Source organism: Chelmon rostratus, chromosome 17, assembly GCF_017976325.1.
Source record: "Chelmon rostratus isolate fCheRos1 chromosome 17, fCheRos1.pri, whole genome shotgun sequence".
Lineage (NCBI taxonomy): Eukaryota > Metazoa > Chordata > Actinopteri > Chaetodontiformes > Chaetodontidae > Chelmon > Chelmon rostratus.
Window position 1 is genome coordinate 21,925,558 of NC_055674.1, and position 18,703 is coordinate 21,944,260.

At 39.7% G+C, this 18,703-nt stretch overlaps 1 protein-coding gene across 2 annotated transcripts; it reads left to right on the forward strand.

The window, feature by feature from the left end:
• Positions 1 to 4,850: 4,850 nt before the first annotated feature.
• On the forward strand, positions 4,851 to 15,295 carry LOC121621494 (NACHT, LRR and PYD domains-containing protein 12-like). Of its 2 annotated transcripts, none has more exons than XM_041957993.1 (12): positions 4,851 to 4,917; positions 5,250 to 5,294; positions 5,586 to 5,867; positions 6,061 to 6,162; positions 8,980 to 10,831; positions 11,163 to 11,336; positions 11,925 to 12,074; positions 12,435 to 12,593; positions 12,741 to 12,914; positions 13,023 to 13,199; positions 13,970 to 14,016; positions 14,489 to 15,295. In XM_041957993.1, coding segments are annotated over exons 2-12 (3,648 nt in total). In that variant the 5' UTR covers positions 4,851 to 4,917; positions 5,250 to 5,293; the 3' UTR covers positions 15,019 to 15,295. The 2 variants fall into 2 exon arrangements, with proteins under 2 accessions (XP_041813927.1, XP_041813928.1); XM_041957994.1 differs by having other exon boundaries at positions 4,852 to 4,917; positions 13,026 to 13,199.
• The last annotated feature ends 3,408 nt before the right edge of the window (positions 15,296 to 18,703 follow it).

Below are 18,703 nucleotides of genomic sequence, written 5' to 3' on the forward strand. Positions count from 1 at the left end.
CACTGAATCAGTTTAAGTCAAACTTTTTCCAAATTGCAAGTGTTTTAGTGACTCAACTCAGAAAACAAGGCAGCAAGCTAAGAATTAAGTGTTCCATGTCAGTGGAAAACAGGCTCTCAGCTTACTTGCAAACCCTCCAAACACCTTAATCGAAGCATTATCTTGGTATTTAGACTAATTTAGTCATATGTGCACATGAATGAGGCGACTTAACTATAAGTACTACAGAAATGCTTCACATTAATGAGACCTATAGAAGCTAACAACCTTTGTATGCCCATGTTGTCATATTTTCCTTTCACAGAAAGAACTCGTCACACACAATGGAACTGTTGACAAGTCAACTTTTGTGGAGTCCAGTGACGTGTAGTGTTCCATCCTTTCTGGCTAACTTACATCAATAAGCATACCCTGTTACTTTAATAGTCTAATTGAAACCCCCTCCCAAAAAATAGTGGCAGCGCTGCCAGTGGCATAACTCAGTAACTTCAGTTAAGAAGCAAACACACACACACACAGACCCATCATGAGAGCCAGCCCACCTGCACGACCAACAAAAATATATGTTAATAAACACCTGCAAATCACCAACTGGATGCATCACAGCAGCACAAATATCAGCACAACTGTCACGATCAAGTTGTGATCTTCGTCCTGCTCTGCAACAGGCTGATCCTGCTACTGGAGCAGATCCTGTCAGAGTGCTGATGTTTCTCCCCCACATACACTGATGGGAAGGTTAATAATAACTGCACACATTGTTACAAATTTGCTCTTCATTGTTGAACAACAGCAAAACAAGTAATCCTTCATCAGAGACATTAAGTCTGTATCTCGCCTTTTCTTCCTCTTGCTCTCGCCCTCTTTCCCTTCACATCACAACAGTGAATTTGAACAGAACATCAGTTCAGTGAAAAATTAGCCCACAGTGAGTAAAAATGTGACAGGACCAAAAAAAAGTCTAGAAACTGCTTGGGGTTCAGGGGGTTAAACTGCATCCATGTGTCCCTCACTCGTGTCTTTTCCTTGCATCTTAGTCTCTCCCACCGAGGAAGACTTAGCTGAAGAAACAGCAACATTTTCAGAGGAATTACATGTCCTTTCCTCTGAAGTGTCACATGAACGCTGGCCGTTTCTGAGGACGGTGGCAGCTGATCACAGCTGGATCAGCTGTCAGTCGGCTTTAACAGCTGTAGAGACTTTCAATGAACGTGCACTGTGCCACTACTACTCGTGGCACAGTTATCAGTGCCAGAGCAGCAGTGTTTTCTCTGTGCAGCCTGTTACCTATTTAATAAACACCTGCTCATGAATAACAACCTGCATCTTCTATTAACGTGGTCTACTGTGTCCTGCTCAGAGTCACAGGAACCATTTCTACTGGCTAAATGTGTTTATATTATTTATTCATTATGTGCATCTGTGTTTATTGATATAGTGAATGTAAAACCATTATTCAATAACCCAGAATATGATTATGGTGTCTTTTGAACAGTGGAAATAATTTATTAGTCTAAATGTTTCAAGGAAATTGAAATGACGTAACCCATTTTCCTGATGCTCATCAACCTCACATGTGACTAAACAGAAAAGATGATAAATGATTCAGAAAACAAATAAAAAACAGAACTTGGGAGTGACTAACTTGAGTTTTAAGTTATCTGTCTCCACTGTAGCATGAAACACCAGTGACGTTGTGATGTATCAGATCATTCCAATTAGCTGCAGTGTTCAATCAGCTGATATCCAAATTGGAAAATCGGACATCGGAGGGGGAGTGAATTTTAAAATGAAGACACAAGAGCATTTGACAATGAAAAGAAAATGAAGGAGAGTTACTCAAGAGATCAAGAGCGATCGTACGAGAACATTCAATTTCAATTAAAGTTATTTCATCCACAATCTGATTAGTTAAGTTATAAATCTCGCTGACAGCAGCCTCTGAGCATGTGTGGAACATATTTGATCATATAGATGACAGCACTCTGTTATTTATCACTATTTACAACTTCAAGTGTCAGAAACTTTGATGTTATGATTACAAGCCTTCACGTTTCCATGTTGTTTCCAAAACTGTCACTGATATATAAACCAATAATATATATAATATAATAATGTAAATATAAGTGAATGTGTCTAAACAGAGTATTGAGGGCGGGGGATGTTTGTGTCAGTGTGAATATAATAGTTAATGCAGCAGATCCAGCTGTGCCACATCATCAGAAACAGACGTCGCTTCATGTGACGCTTCAGAGGAAAGGATGTCGCAGTTCTCCTAAAACTTATTTCCTTGTTTCTTCTCTCCTTGCGTGGTTTCCTTGCATCTCTCCATGCATCCCCCGGTGGGAGGGACTAAGACGCAAGGAAAAGATGCAATTAGGGAAACGTGGATGCAATTCAAGGCTTTTCAGGATACTGCAGGTGTTTGTGAAGTAAGAAGGCTGACAAGAATCCTAGAAGGAGACTGGTACTGATGTGTTTGACTTTTGAAGGGGAAGAGAGTGTATCTTGACTCTTGTGCTACAGCTGTGTATGACAGAATATGGACATGTTGCTGCAGTCTGTGAATGAGTCAGATGATGGGAAAAGGACCACTGTTATGGTGAGGGGTGCAAAAATTAAGAAAAGCAAGCAAACTGCCTACACTGTGAGGGAAATCGTCGCACAGGGGTCAGGAAAATGTCCAAAAAGTTGTAAGAACGAAAAATTTAGTAAAAGTAAACAAGATCAGAGCAGAAAAGAGCTTGTCTCAGGCTGAAGCTGCTACGAGAACGGAGAGACACCAAAATAGTGGCAGTGTAAAAGGAAACGGAGCAGAAAAGAAATGGATTTGAGCCGAACATCTGTGTGGAGATGAAATTAGTTTTTGCATTTACTACCATGATGATAACCTGTGCCGCTGAATTATAATGGGAGTCATATAAAATTAAGATGGTGCTGGACGCTGCAAAGAGATTCCTGGATGTGGGGGACACATCTGAGGGAAGAATTTACAACAACTCAGACACATGGGTCTAGGGTTTAGGATGGACAATGGCGTAAGTGGGATCACTTTGGGCGGACACTTTGTTTGCCAACAAGCATTAAACTTAAGACTGCATCCACAGAAAAACACACACTGCCACTCATGTACACACGAGGGTAAATGCAATTACCGTCCCAGAATGAAAGGGTTATGTCTGCAACGCATCACCAAGTTGTCGCAGACGGGGCTTTACGTAATTTGCACGAACACGCTGTAGCCTCGTTTACCGCATTGAACAGTCGACAAATGTCAAACTGAGTCGGGGATGAGACGTTCAGCTTGATTTTGAGCGCGAGTTCAACATTTCACCAAAACCTGAGCAGGGAGACGAGCGACGCGTCCCGCCCCCTTCGACGACCGGGCAACATGGCTGGCGTGTTTTCCCTCAACAAGCGAGCTAATTTTGCTAACTGACATGAGCCTTACCTTTACAGAGAATGCTTTGGGGCGCTTTTATAGGCTTATGGTAGGCCCGAGTGAAAACTCTGTGATTTGACCGTCTGCTGTAGACGTGTAACAAGCCAAGGACTCGCTGCTAGTGGCCCCAAACTGACTCGCTTTGGCTACCTTCACACCACTGTGCTTTGAAGCTGAATTATACAGTAACCTCACTGTCGCTAACGACTAGCATCGATGCCATCCTGCCCGCCAACAGCACCACCGGACGTTACGTCAGTGGATAGGTATGGCATTCTGGGAGGTGAAGTCTTTGTCGTTACAAGTACTACTATTGCTAGGATTGTCACTACTACTAGAGTACAGTAACTACTGAAAACCGTATATAGCAAAACTATTGCATAACTGCAGCTGACAAATAAATATAGTTGAGTAAAAGTGTAAAATCACACAAAATTGTATAAAACTGCTGCTTTTTTCCATGTATGTATTCACTTACAATAGAAAACTTAATACACGCCTGCTATAAATATGAGTTCAGTCAGGTTCCCATGTGAAGCATGAAGAAGAGAGATGATGCTGAAACTACAGAAGCAATTTAGTCAGAAATGATTCAGTTTTACTGGATCAGTTCCCCATTCTGTGCTTCCGCTTGTAACAGCCTGAATGTGTTTTGTCTAATGCTGTGACAGCGGATCATCAGGTCAGTGACAATTTGCTTTTATAAACATATAATCAGGTCCAGATAGACTCCCCTAATGTTGAAGCCTGTCTTATTCATTTCAATTTCAGTATACTGTTATAGTATACTGTATAAAGTATTATTGCTACCCTTTTCTCCTATGGATAAATGCTGAAAGAGATTATCTGGATTAATATGGCTGATTTAATAGGATACATTATCTTGTTTACGGTAAATTGTAAGTAGCTTTTTACAGTGCTTTTGCTTGATAATCTTATTAAAACTTAAAGTCAAACATTCTGTCCCAAAATAATACAAATCACACCCCAAGAGCCAGAGAAGCCCACTTTATTCAAGAAGGTTGATTTGCAACATACATTTTTCACATGTTCACTTGGACACTGATACGATATAAGGTGACTTTGATTTTGACTAATGAAATATGGAATTTGTGGTTGTGATGACATTCTTTGTTGTACAGTGAAAAAGTTGAATAAATCTCATGGGAACTGATGTATGCTTGAATGGCTGGCGTTGGCCTGAGTCCAGAGTGAGCTGTGTGACCTGTGTATGAAAAGAATCACTTATGTACACACATTCATGTGTACTGTACTTTGATATCTGTATTTGAAATGATACTGCACTTGTGCTTAAAGTACGTGAGTAGGAATCACAGTAAGGAGGTCTAGCATTAGGACCCAGGCAAGAAGGCCCACAGAGTCTTATTGTTCACCTCGGCCTTCTTCCTGCATTGCCACATACCTGAGCAACAGCAGGCTTTGCTGTCTTTGATGTGACTTGGTGGTTTGATTTGGTAGGGTCCTTTATACACAGTATATTTTAGATTCTGATTTTATTGACCTAATATGTCTTTAAAAGCAATGCCGCATTCTTGGTGTTTTGCATTTTTAGATTCTTCGTGTGAGGTGAGGGACTAAAACTTTGAGCGCTTCCTGAAACATGTCAGCCAAGAATCATGGGGTGCTTGCATATGATATTGATCTTGATCGTAATCTATGTATTTTCAGTCACATGCATGTCTCTGACTTGGTGGATTTGTTCATCGCAGTTGATTATTTTCTATATATATTTTGTGTAACGTTTCTTGTGCTCTTCTCTCGTATGAAACTATGTGTGGCTCTACAGATGGCAGTGTTGGTCTTTTGGCCCAAAATGTTGCATATTACAATAGTAAGAAGCTTTATTTGTACAGCACTTTTCCTGACACACTGCTTTTCATGGAATAGAATTAAGCAAACAACTAAAGCATATTCAAATGAAAATGCCTACAGTGGGATCATAAAACACTGGTGACACAAATAATGTTAAACTAGATTAAAATATAAAATGAAAAGACCGGAATGGTATAAAGACCTGGAGTTATGTGATTAACTCAGTAAATCTGCTACATGAAACTCTGGATAATCAAATAACTGAAGTTATGATTAGATATATTATCAAACTGTTCTCTCATGTGAGCAGTGATGGCGTCACATGTGGAGCTCCTCTTTGGAGCTCTGCAGGACTTGGGGAATGAGGAGCTCAAGCATTTCCAGTGGTTCCTGAAGCAGGCTGGCATTGTAGAAGGCTTCCCAGCAATCCCAAAGGGCCAACTGGAAGAGGCTGACAGGCAGGACACGGTGGATCACATGGTGCAGACTTACAGCCTTCCCGGAGCTCTGCAGATCACAGCGGAAGTTCTGAAGAAGATCTGCAGGAATGATTTAGTGGAGCGTCTTTCCGAAATTGGGTCTGAACCCAGCAGTAAGTTGTGAACTTAACTATATAGAATCTTTTACTCCTCTGATTTCCAAAATAGGCCATGAGCAAGCACGAAGCCAAAACACCAGAATGATTTTAGTTCCTATAGATTTCCATTATTGTGGGCAAAAGGAAGGCCTCTCTAAACACCTTCTCTCTCTCTCCCTCTTGTTATATCTCTATCTGTCTCTCTCAGGGGATGCCACTAATGTTGGAGAGACTTCTGAGAAAACAAAAGGCTTTTGCAATCAACAGGCAGTTTTTCCTCACCCAGCCACGCCTGGTGCACAGGCTGAAGGTGAAGCTGTGTTAGTTTATGGTTTGTGGCATTTAGCAACTGCTTGAATAATTTCAGCCACTTAAGAAACAATCATTTATTTTGATGGCAGCAGCAGCATTGTCAGCTTGTGACCAGGGAGACGTTTTTTTTCAAGCCATACACATGCAGTACCTGCAGAGCCATGTTCATGTGAAAAAATGAGGCAGCACTGTATGTGATGCTTTGTTCAGCACAGGATTCTTGGCTAAACACACACAATCTATCATGATCCCTTCTTGTTAGCAGATAAAATGATTTTCTAAAGAACTGCAATGTGAACCTTTCAAACAGTCCGATCACATTACAGACTGACATCTGAACAATATTTGTTTCAAACAGCAGCATCTACAGTATATGATGATGATTTATTCAAATATACATTTAAAACACACATAATAACCTGCAGCCTTAATCTTTTGCCTGTGCTCACAAAGGTTGGAAGGTTTCACAGTTACAGTTTTTCCTCAATCGCTTTAGTGCTTTTCTCACATCACTCTTAAAATTTGCACAACAGTTAGTGCATTTCTCAAAACAATTAGTGCAAACTATAAAGCCTAGTGGCTAACCTGCATAATCTCATCACTTGCTAAAAATGGATAGCCCATCCCTCAAAAACAAGTATTTATGTCAATGAAACTGCCAGTGTCATCAAAATGAGAAGTCTTGACACCATCGTGGATGAACAAGATAGTCAAACGGCTTTGTCACGTTTTCATTATGAAAGTTTATTCTGTCAGTGTTTTCCAAAAAAGGCCAGAACTCGGTGACACTACCTGAAAATGCTCAGACAGCACTGTACACTACTTATACAACCATTGAAAACAACAGTAAAGTTACTCATTGCTGTAGTTAGAGGAGGAAGTGAGTACAAGACACTGAATATGTATGTTTCACATTTTTACTGTATATGTGCTTTGCAATTCTACAGCTTGTGCAAAAGGAAAATACACTGCAGTCACTTATTTAGAGCAAACATAATAAACATTCTTTTGGTAGAGCCGTGCACAAAGTGAACAACATCACAGCTAACTGAACATAGGTAAATCATTCTGCCACATCCAGACGTTCCTGTCTGTCTGGCCACATAATTGTTAATTTAGGAGACATTTCCAGGAAAAAATGATAAAGAAAGGTTTAAAATTTGCTTGACAGAATTTGACTTTGTTAACTAGTTCAACAATTTTGTATGTAATGACTCAAGCAATAAAATGAGGACTATTAGTTTTATTGGGAATGACTATTCAGCATCCATGAGTATAGTTCATTTTGACCGACATGACATAAGCAAATGATAATGTTTAAAACAGCAGAGAATTGTATGAAAGCAACTGAAACATGTCCAAAAATGTTTTTAATTGCTTCAGAGGAAGGAGAAAGTGCTACTATGATGTGCACGGATGACTAAATGTTGTGGAGGTTATCAGTTATGAGAATTTTCATTCTGATCTGAAAGAAGCACCAAAGTGACTGAGAAAAACTGTAATGTATGCAGATACCCAGTGTAGCATGTACAGGACCACCATCTGCCCTGCTTTCTGTGCACATTCTGGAGAACAATCAGGGCTTTGTGGTGTCTGTATGGTGTTTTTATAGAGTCATAACATTTAACAACTTTTCCATAATGTGCCAAAGATTAAACCAGATAGATTAACCCATGGTAGAATCTCTAGATTCTAGTTTCACTGTATTAATCTGGGGGAAACATCAGCGTCCTGGATGCGTTCACTCAGGTCTTATAGGATATCCAGTTTGTGCTGGTCCACACCACCATACTGGCTGTGTTATTAACATTCCCCCTCAGGTTTAACCACCAAAAATGATGAACATTTTCTTCTGCTTTGCACAGAATTATTTGAAATTTGCTGTTGCACCAAAATGTTATTGGGATTCAAGTGGGGTTTCTGTAGTTTCATAGAGAATACTGTGCCTGGTCAAACCTGTCCCCTACAAATATATAGAAATATACAAAATAACTTGCTAACTGTGCCTCAAATGACATGTAATGACACACAGACAACACTGGACACAAAAACCTTATTATTAAAATGTTCATAGTGAATGTATAAGCAGTATAAGTGTTTACTGGCAACAGCCGTCATTTGTTTTCCTACAATATCCACTACTGGCCACTAAAGTATGATAAATGCTGCTATAGTTTCGTTTGGGCTACTCAAAGCACTTAGATTAGATTAGGAGAAATCTATAGTTTTGATTCAATGTTGAAAAAGTTACCACGATCAACTAACGTGAAGCACAAAACAGCTGCAGCTCTTGTGAACTGGCCCAGCTCTTTGCTTTCATTTTTTCAACTTGCCACGGTAACTTGCTCTGTGACCATGGCAGAAACCACAGTGAGGGAAACATTCCAGGACCTGATTTCACCGGTAACTGATCTCCCTCAGTTACACACCTCTTCATCAGTAGAGAACAGACAGAAAAAAACAATTGAAGACGATAAACAATATTCGTACCAGGACATACTAGTTACCAAAAAGTGATATATATTAATTGTGTCATATTGCCCACCATTTCATCTATTTTAAGATGCAGCCTGCTCTACTGAGCTGCATGATGAAATTACAGAAGGTGAATAGCAGCAGCGTTTGGTGTACAGGTTGGTAGGATCAACAGGAGCCATGGCGGTGGTGTTGTGCCCTACTATCACTGATTCAAAATACAGAGCAGTGGTGCCAGGTGGTAGCAACTTGCTTTCTGAAAGAACCTTAAGCACATTTTGTAGGACCCAGGAGATACACAGCCCTGTTAAATTGAAGAATCTAACTTTATTCCATACAGATTTGTTGGTGCAAAGACCAAAGCCTCCACAAATCATCGCATCATACCAACGCATACTCCAGTCAAACCTCCAGAACAAGTTTATGTGTATAACAGAGGGGTCGTCAATGCAAAAGGATAAGAAACTTCTGGATGATATTTACACAGAGCTCTACATCATAGATGGGTATGATGTAGATGTCAACAGGCAGCATGAGGCCAGCCACATTGAGATGACATCAAGAAAACCAGAAGGAACTGAGAGATCAATTAAGCACAATGACATTTTCAAACATGCTTCTGGAGAAAACACACCTGTAAGAACAGTCCTGACCAATGGGATTGCAGGAATTGGCAAAACATTCCTTGTTTACAAGTTCATCCTGGACTGGGCTGAAGGGAGAGCCAATCAAGATGTGCATCTCACATTTCCTTTCACCTTCCGCCAGCTGAATTTGCTGAATGGGAGAAGGTTTCGGTTTGCTGAGCTCATTCACAAATGTATTAGGGAAACCAAAGACATCAGGGAGGAGGATCTCAATGACATATTCAAAAAGCTTCAGGCTTCAGGAAATACCAACTATGACAAAAGTAAATTCAAACTTCTGTTTGTGCTTGATGGGCTGGACGAAAGCCGCCTTCATCTCGACTTCAGTGACAAGGAAGAATGCTCTGTTGATGAGCCACTGTTGGTGAATGAACTCCTGGCATACCTCATCAAGGGCAAACTGCTCCCCTCTGCTCGCCTCTGGATAACCACAAGACCGGCAGCGGCCAATCAGATCCCTCTTGACGTAGTCGACATCATGACAGAGGTGAGGGGGTTCACTGATGCACAAAAGGAGGAGTACTTCAGGAAGAGATTCAGAGATTCAGAGATGGCCAGCAGAGTCATCTCCCACATCAAGACATCGCAGAGCCTCCACGTCATGTGCCATATTCCAGTTTTCTGCTGGATCTCTGCTACAGTTCTCAAGCAAATGTTAAGAGAAGATGAGAGAAACGAAATTCCTCAAACTCTGACTGAGATGTATACAAAATTCCTTGTGTTTCAGATCAAGCAGACAGCACTGAAGTATGACACAGATAAGAACCTCCAGATCATCCAGTCACTTGCAAAGCTTGCTTTTCACCAGCTGGAGGAAGGTAATCTGATCTTCTATGAGACAGACTTGAGGAACAGTGGCATTAATCCCAGTGAAGCATCAGTGTACTCCGGGGTGTTCACTCAGATCTTTAAAGAAGAAGATGGGCTGAATGAAGACAAGATGTTTTGCTTTGTGCATCTGAGCATTCATGAGTTTCTGGCGGCTGTTTTTGTAGTCCTGTCTCTCTTTAATGACAAAAAGGATGTGATGGCTGAGCCTCAAACACCTCTTCAACGCCTACGGATGTTTTTCAGGAAAGCATCTGCAACAGAGGTCTATATGAAGGCTGTGGACAAGGCCTTACAGAGTCGAAAGGGACACCTAGACATGTTCCTCCGCTTCCTCCTGGGCCTTTCATTGAAGTCAAATCAGAATCTCTTACAAGGCTTGGTGAAGCCTAGGGAATGCAACACAGAGACCAACCAGAAACTAGCTAAGTACATCAAAAATAAGATCAGGGAGAATCCCTCACCAGAGAGATGCATTAACCTCTTCAGCTGTCTGAGTGAAATGAAGGACCGTTCGCTAGTGGAGAGCATCCAACATTACCTTAGAACAGGAAGCGTCTCCACAGCCAATCTTTCTCCTGCTCAGTGGTCAGCCCTGGTCTATGTGTTACTGTCATCCGAAAACGAGCTGGATGTGTTTGACCTAAAAAAATACTCCAAGTCAGAGGAAGTTCTAATGAGAATGCTGCCATTGGTCAAAGCCTCAACAACTGCACTGTAAGAACTTGTTTTAAGTTATGTAAATATTTGCATATAAGATATTTATGCATAAACATAATTTTGAGGAATCTGGTGAAGGAATACATTTTATGAACAACTACTAAAATAGTATCTGACACATGAAGCACAGGGATCTTGCAACCTAATGTACACTGCAGCCACACTAAATACTAGATGCTAAACACCAATGCTGTGGCTGAGATGGCTGACTGACTGAATTTTACATTCTGTGCACATGTTTTAATTAAGCCACCTTCTATGTGAAATAGCATCTTCCATGATATATGATGTTAAAACAGGATAACTTTTGTATCTGATTCTAAAACAGACTGGACCAGTGTGAGCTTTCACACCGGTCTTGTGAAGCCTTGGCTTCAGTCCTCAGCTCCAAGTCTTCCAGTCTGAGAGAGCTGGACCTGAGTAACAACAACCTGCAGAGTTCAGGAGTGATGCTGCTCTCTTTTGGACTGGCGAGTCCACAATGTAGACTGGAAATTCTCAGGTCAGTATTCCTGAGCCTATTCAAATGATGTACTGTACAGGATTTCCTTATATAATGTTATGCTGCTACTTTATCTACAGTATTTTATCAACTCCCCTGAACTGCTTTACAGGGCTGTATTTCAGTACTTGCTTTTGTTAATACCTCTTTTATTATGATTTTTATCTTTTTCCTCAGTTTTGATACTACCATTGAGGCACCAAAGTCAGACATTTTCACAACGTGCACACAGTGACTTTCAATTAAAATCTTTTATTTAGTTAGGTGCATAATTTACATTTGGACAATAAAGTCGCGACTGCAAAGACTGTGACTAAAGCAATTGTCTGCAATCACCTGTCTGTGTAAACTGATGGCTCCCCCTAATGATCCAGTTTACCCAACAGAATGTGTTACTTTGACGTCCTCCAGAAAAAAAAAAAAATTGTACAGGATGCCTCCTGTATGAATGATCCCATGATTTTTTTGTACTTTTACACAGTATACCTCGGGTTTGCATGTGTATTTTGTAAGTGTAATTGTATTTTTGTTATCAACTTATCAACCAAAGTACAAATGTACAAATTAATGATATACTGCCACATGCAGGTTGTCAAGATGTGAGGTCACAGAGAGTGACTGTTCTTCTTTGGCCGCAGCCCTGAGCTCCAACCCCTCCCATCTGAAAGAGCTGGACTTGTGCTACCCACGAAAAAAAGTGTTGCTGTCGAGGAGGACGCCACTGCCACTCAGACAGTTGTATACATTGCACATTATATTATTTTTGACTGATTTTTGTCTTACGTTTAACTTTAGTGGTTTTAAACAGGAGTTTGTTCATTGGTATCTAACAAACAGCATTAAAATGTTGAGTGGTTATGATTTGATTAGCAGTTTACACATATCAGGGATGAACTGCAATACAGCACTGTGACATAATTATATTGTTGTGTTGTTTATATATATATATGTTTATATATAGATTCATTTTGTATAATCTTCCCATTTTAGTTTCACCACAATGTACAATTATAATGGCAACAATTAATGAATGGACAGAACAGTTACACATTTATTGCTCTGCAGCATGCTTATGGACTTTTTTCCCATGTTTCTCAGACCAGGGTACTCTGAGCTAATAGCAACATGCTGTCCAAATGTGGAACAATATCATAGTCTGAGAGAACTTGACCTGAGTAACAACCACCTGCAGGATTCAGGACTGAAGCTGCTCTCTGCTGGACTGGAGAGTCCACACTCTAGGCTCGAAACTCTCAGGTCTGTCGACTTCTATATTTGTTTTTATTGTATTTGGCATGATGTATAAGAACATTGCTAAAATATCACAATCCAGCCTTATTGTTATGAAGTTGAGGCAAACCACTCTTAAAAAAAAAAGTACTGTCATCACTTCATCTTCTTCAGGCTCAGTTTCTGCAACCTGTCGAAGAGAAGCTGTGCATATCTGGCCTCAGTACTCAGCTCTAAGTTCTGCAACCTGAAAAACCTGGACCTGAGTGACAATGACCTGGAGGATTCAGGAGTGACGATGCTGTCCACTGGACTGGAAAGCCCATACTGTAGACTGGAAACACTTAGGTCAGTATTCCCGAACCCTTGTTTTGACATACAGATAATCAGATCATAATTCCAGCATGCCAGCGTGAAAGTGGTGAAGTCAATGGGGGATTTAGTATGTGCTCTCAGCAGGTTGCCTGGCTGCCTGGTCACCAAGGAAGGCTGTGCCTCTTTGTCTTCAGCCCTGAGCTCCAATCCCTCCCATCTGAGAGAGCTGGACCTGAGCTACAATTATCCAGGAGACTCAGGGGTGAAGCTGCTCTCTGCTGGACTGGAGGACCCACGCTGGAGACTGGATACTCTCAGGTAGACACAGTTGACATAAAGAGCTGCTCAGTGGCTATTTTTAGTAGAAGCTTGTAATAGTCTCACTTCATTTAAATAGCCGTTGCTTTGCTCCTCCTGTTTTAGTTGAGTCACTGTGCTGTTGAGTCTGGGCTATACTTGAAATAATCTAGTGAGTATGTAGTGTCATCATACAGCAACACACAAAAATATTGATACCTGATGGCCACGTCTGCTGGGGCAAAAAGCCTGCAGTTGTAGAGAGCGAGCGATGGGACAAACAGGGAAAACACTGCACTACTCTTGGACAGTCTCTCCTAAAAGGCACTGGTGGTGTCGCACTCGGTCATTCACACAAAGTTGCAATTGGAGAATTATATACAGATGTATTCTGAGCCATCTCTTCCCTGTCTTTGGACCCATAGCAATGACGTACTGTAAGCAAGCTTGTCATTAGAGGAGTGCTGGTTGCTGCTGAATAGTCCAGTGTTATGCACTGTAATGTTAGTTCAGTGAGCACGCTTGGAGCCCTTGAACAGCCGCTGCAGGCTTGACTACTCTTTAAAGCATCCCAGCCTTACAATATGTAACATTGCCATTTAGACTTAACACCTTTTTTGGACAGCAAAGTTAAAAGTTAATATGAGAAAATGCTTAATTTACCCAAATCATTGCCAAATTAGTCCTGTGTCAGTTTTGTAGAATATCTGGTCTGTACGGTTCATCATGCAGGCAAGGTTTCTGTCAAACACAAGCAACTGATCATGATATCCCCTATTTTTCTGCTTCAGTGTTGATCATTGTGGAGCGTTCAGGATCTTGTCTGGGCATAGGAAATGTAAGTATTTTTCTGCCTTCACCCATTTTACTTCTCTCACTCTCACTCTACCCTTCCCAGATAAAGGTGAGTAAAAATCAGTGTCTCTAAAGAGGCAGTGATGTCCAGCCATGCCACTGGCTCTGACGATGCTAACATACTGATGTTCGGCAGGTATAATGTTTACCGTGTCTGCTATCTTTTTAATGTATCAGTGCTTATTAGTTAATGTTAGATAGGCATCAGCATGTTATGCTCGCATCAGCATGTTTTCATCATATACAGCGAGCATATAAGCAAGCTTGCAAGCAGAGCAAGCTGACATTAGCATTCAGCTTAGCTGCTCAGCTGCTAACGATTTCACAGAAATCAAAAGGTCAAGATCAGAAGGAAAATGTGATTAAAAAAAAAACTCCTCTGCAACTGAAATAACTAGTCTTTGTGAATAAAGTTGCACTGAATTTGCAAACTGTGTCTCTGTCCCTCTTCGAAGATGCCTGTGAACTCACCCTAGACCCCAAAACAGCAAACAAGAAATTCGTCCTATCTGAAGATAACAGACAAGTGACAGTGGCAAGAAAGGGGCAGCCATATCCTGATCACCCAGAGAGGTTTGAACACTGGTGCCAGGTTCTGTGTACAAATGGTCTGACTGGACGCTGTTTCTGGGAGGTGGAATGGGAAGGACAAGCTTGTGTAGGAGTGACATACAGGAGCATCTGCCGGAAAGGATGCAAGAACGACTCTCTGCTCGGGTGGAATGACAAGTCCTGGTGCTTAGACTGCAACAAGAACACTGCTTGGCACAACGGGAAGGGTACAGATACAACCAGGACAACCTACTACGGTTTCAGTAGATTAGCTGTTTACCTGGACTGGCCTGCCGGCACTCTGTCCTTCTACATGGTCTCCTCTCACACGCTGATCCACCTCCACACCTTCCACTGCACATTCACTGAACCTCTCTATCCTGCACTGAGGGTTCTCGGCACTTCCTCATTTGCGTTATTGTGCTCATCTTAGTGACTGTCCTGTCCCATTGTCCCGTTGGTTGATGCAACAGATGCAAATTTAAAGAAGATGTGTTTTTTGTCCAACTCAACGGATGTTATAGTCGAGCAGCAGTGTAAAGAACACCCAAATTCTACATTATTAAAAAAAGTTTCAAGGAAAGTCAAAGGAACTAAAAAATGATTAAAATTAAATACTTTAATAAAATGAAATGACATTATTCAAATTTTGATGTTTGGGATGTTGGTTGCGACTTGTCTGTTCAATACAGTAAACACTTTCCTTTCTATTGGCTGTGTCCCCGACTATTTCAGGACTGCCTGTGTCTCAACTCGACCTATCATCGACCTGTATCTACAATGACATCAGACCAGTTTTCAAACTGCGGTTTATTGCCTGAATCTTTCAGATGGCATTACAAAAGTCCTGTCAGAAAGTTTGCAGAAATATCATACAGAAATAGAGTACAGAAATCTTCCTTCTCATAGTCACAAATTGGACTGCTTAATGAATGCAGAAGCCAGAGACTGCTCTGCTCGGGTTTTGGCTCAGGGTCAGGCTTAGCTGGTGGTATCCTGGTAAACAGATTTCAGTTGTGATATGTCCAGTGATCCTCCATCTTTTATCCAGTTCCTTTAGTAAAAATCCCATTACTGCACACTCCACAATACAAAATACTCTATTGGTTGTGTAAAAGTCCTGTATTGACTGAAAAAGTAAAGGAAAGTCTACTTCAAGTATCAAAAGAAAAATGAATCAAGCCTAAAAATGCCCCCTGTTACTAATATATTACATAATTATAATTAGCACATTATTATTGATGCATTTATGTGTAATCAGCATTTTACTGTAACAGAAGGTTGAGGAAGAGCTAACTGGTTATATGCTATTATATAGGGTTGCAGCTAATGATTATTTTACATGATTGATTGATCTACTGATTGTTCTCTCAGTTAATTGTACATACTGAGAAATACTAAAAATACTCAAATTTTCATGATTGAGTTATCACTCTTCTACTATTGACAGTGAGATTCATAATACTAAATCAGTGTCAACTAGTCAAAGGACAGACAGTCCACGCTGTTACGGCTGAGTCTTTGGCAGAATAAAATTTATACAATCCCGCCATCTAGTGGCTAAACAAAGGATGTGCAACTTTAAGGCCAAAGTCTGCGCCCTCACAAAATCTAGGTTGGGTTAAAATATAAAACTTCTCAGAAATGCCTACATTAAATAAGTTCAAATAAGTTCAAGAAAGATTTTATCAGCAACAGAGATCTGTTCTCTCTTAAAAAATAAGTATTGTCATTAAAAGTAAAAAACCCCTCAAAAGTTTTGTATGTCATAATCATATAATATTAAATAATTGCATTTTTTATTATTAATGCAGTTTTGTTTCATGTAGACAGAATCATACTAACACTTGGTTGTAATCATGTTGAATCCAGCATGTCATGAATTGGATCATTTCATCTTTGTACTCTTTGTGAAAGACTTTGCATCTGGACTTGGTACCTGCTCTGCCTCTGTGTATGTCACACTGTCGTCTGCTGGTCACTCCAAACTGACAGGAAACCCCTACAACTCCATTAAATCCAGTTACTTGCAACCTGAGACCAAATTCTAACACAGAGGAACATTTGTGGCACTGCACCGTTCCTAAACATTTGATGCACTTGAGATCAGAATTTTAGAGTGAAATTTTGGTATAAAACATGTCAAAGTTCACACAATTTAGTTCTTATTCTTGAGATGAAGAACATATGCTTTTATCAACATTCATTCTTGGTCTCAGAATTGATTATTTTATCTCACTTCATTAAAGCAATGTTCTTGTCAAGCCTTGTGGCTGCAGTGCTGCTATTAACCACCAGATGGTGCTTGGGAGCCAGTTTAGCTTGCTGTCTGCAGTGATTGAACCCTGCAACATTACAAGCACAATTCACATATAAAATGAATACTGTTTGACAATACTCTTACCACTGTCACCACTAATAAGACCACTACTGCTGCTATCACAGCTGCTAAATGACTCGTGTGTATTTTTGTTTAAATGCTGAAGTGAGAAGCATTAGTTAGTCAGAGGTCTACTGATGTGCAAAAGTGATTGTGTGTGGGAAGCTCTGCTATGTGTGCACTAAATAACTGCTGAAAGAGCTGAACATCGCAGACTGGTGGTATGCAACAGCGCCAAAGGATCTCAGGAGATTTTAACACTATAGAGGTACCTGAATCAAGTGTTAATGCTCTAATATATTTCTCCTTTAATTGGCATGGGAATACATGCGTTTCATTTGGTTTAGGAAACACAATATGACCAGCTTTGAAAAATACATCTATATGTGTATGGGGATTAACTTCCATCATGCTTCTCAGTAAAAGATGAAATGACTCTAAACTGACCCAAAAGACAGTTCAAGCACAGTCTGGGTGACATGATGTACTGTGTATAGCACCTGCTGAACAATGCTCCGTCTGTGTGGATAATGCAATAACTTCTTCAGGATATGTGTGACAAATAAAACATCTTGTAACTATTCTATCTGAAGAGATGTCCCCCTGTTTCATATAAATAAATTCTGAACTAAAATAACTGCAAGCAAATAACAGATATTTTATCCTGTTACGATTTATCACTTTTTTTATGTTAGTTTAGAAAATACAATATGCTCTATTTCAACTTATATAGAAATGATTAGAATAATTGTTCCTTTTTACATTGTTAATTGACTGTAAAAATTCACAAATCATTAAATAGTCATTTTATTTCCATATTTCAAGATATAAATAAACAAAATAAGTTTTAACGTTCTGTACCTGACAATAAAGTTAGATTTCATTTTATTTTATGAAATTAAAATCATTCACAACATTGTGATGTTTTTGTTAATGAATTTAAAATTTATTGTTTATTATATAACACAAACTCATATGATGAGACAAAATATTTGATTTATTTTGAGAAAAAAAAAACCCTAGGCTATGGCATTACACACACACACACACACACACACAAATAAATGAATGTATAATTACTGTGACACGCCGTTATGTACTTTAATGCTTTTGAGTTTTAATTTAGAAATACAGGATAAAACACATATTAACACACAGCACACACCTAACAACACATTTAAAGCAAAAATGAGTGAAAATTAATTATTATTATTATTATTATTATTATTATTATTTAAAATAATAAAAAAATAAGTTACATTTATGATCATATTCTCACATTAGACTCTGAATGTGTGTATGTGCTCATGGTACCTTTTCCTGCTAATTCCAGTGTTAAAACTCTGTGGTAGTGACAGCAGAGGGTGCAGTGGTGCAGAGCTCCAGCCTGGCCTCTGTGTTCACACACCAACACTCTCCATGCATCTGTCTCAAGAAAGGGACATAAACATCAGAGGGTTACCATAAGAGTCTGTACTTAAGTCAAAGTACAGTACTAAAATAAAAAAAAAAAACAATAAAGATGAAAATAAAAAGTGGTCGTCACTGACACAAGAAAAAAACAAGAAAATTTCACTGTATCAATAAGACCAGAAAAAGCAGTACAAGCCAAGCAAGAATATCAGAAAACATATGAAATAACTCATAATGCATAAAACAATGTGTAATTAATCATCAGAAGTACAAATGATGCAAAACAACATAGAGGCATTTAACTGCCGATTAACAAGGTGAATGC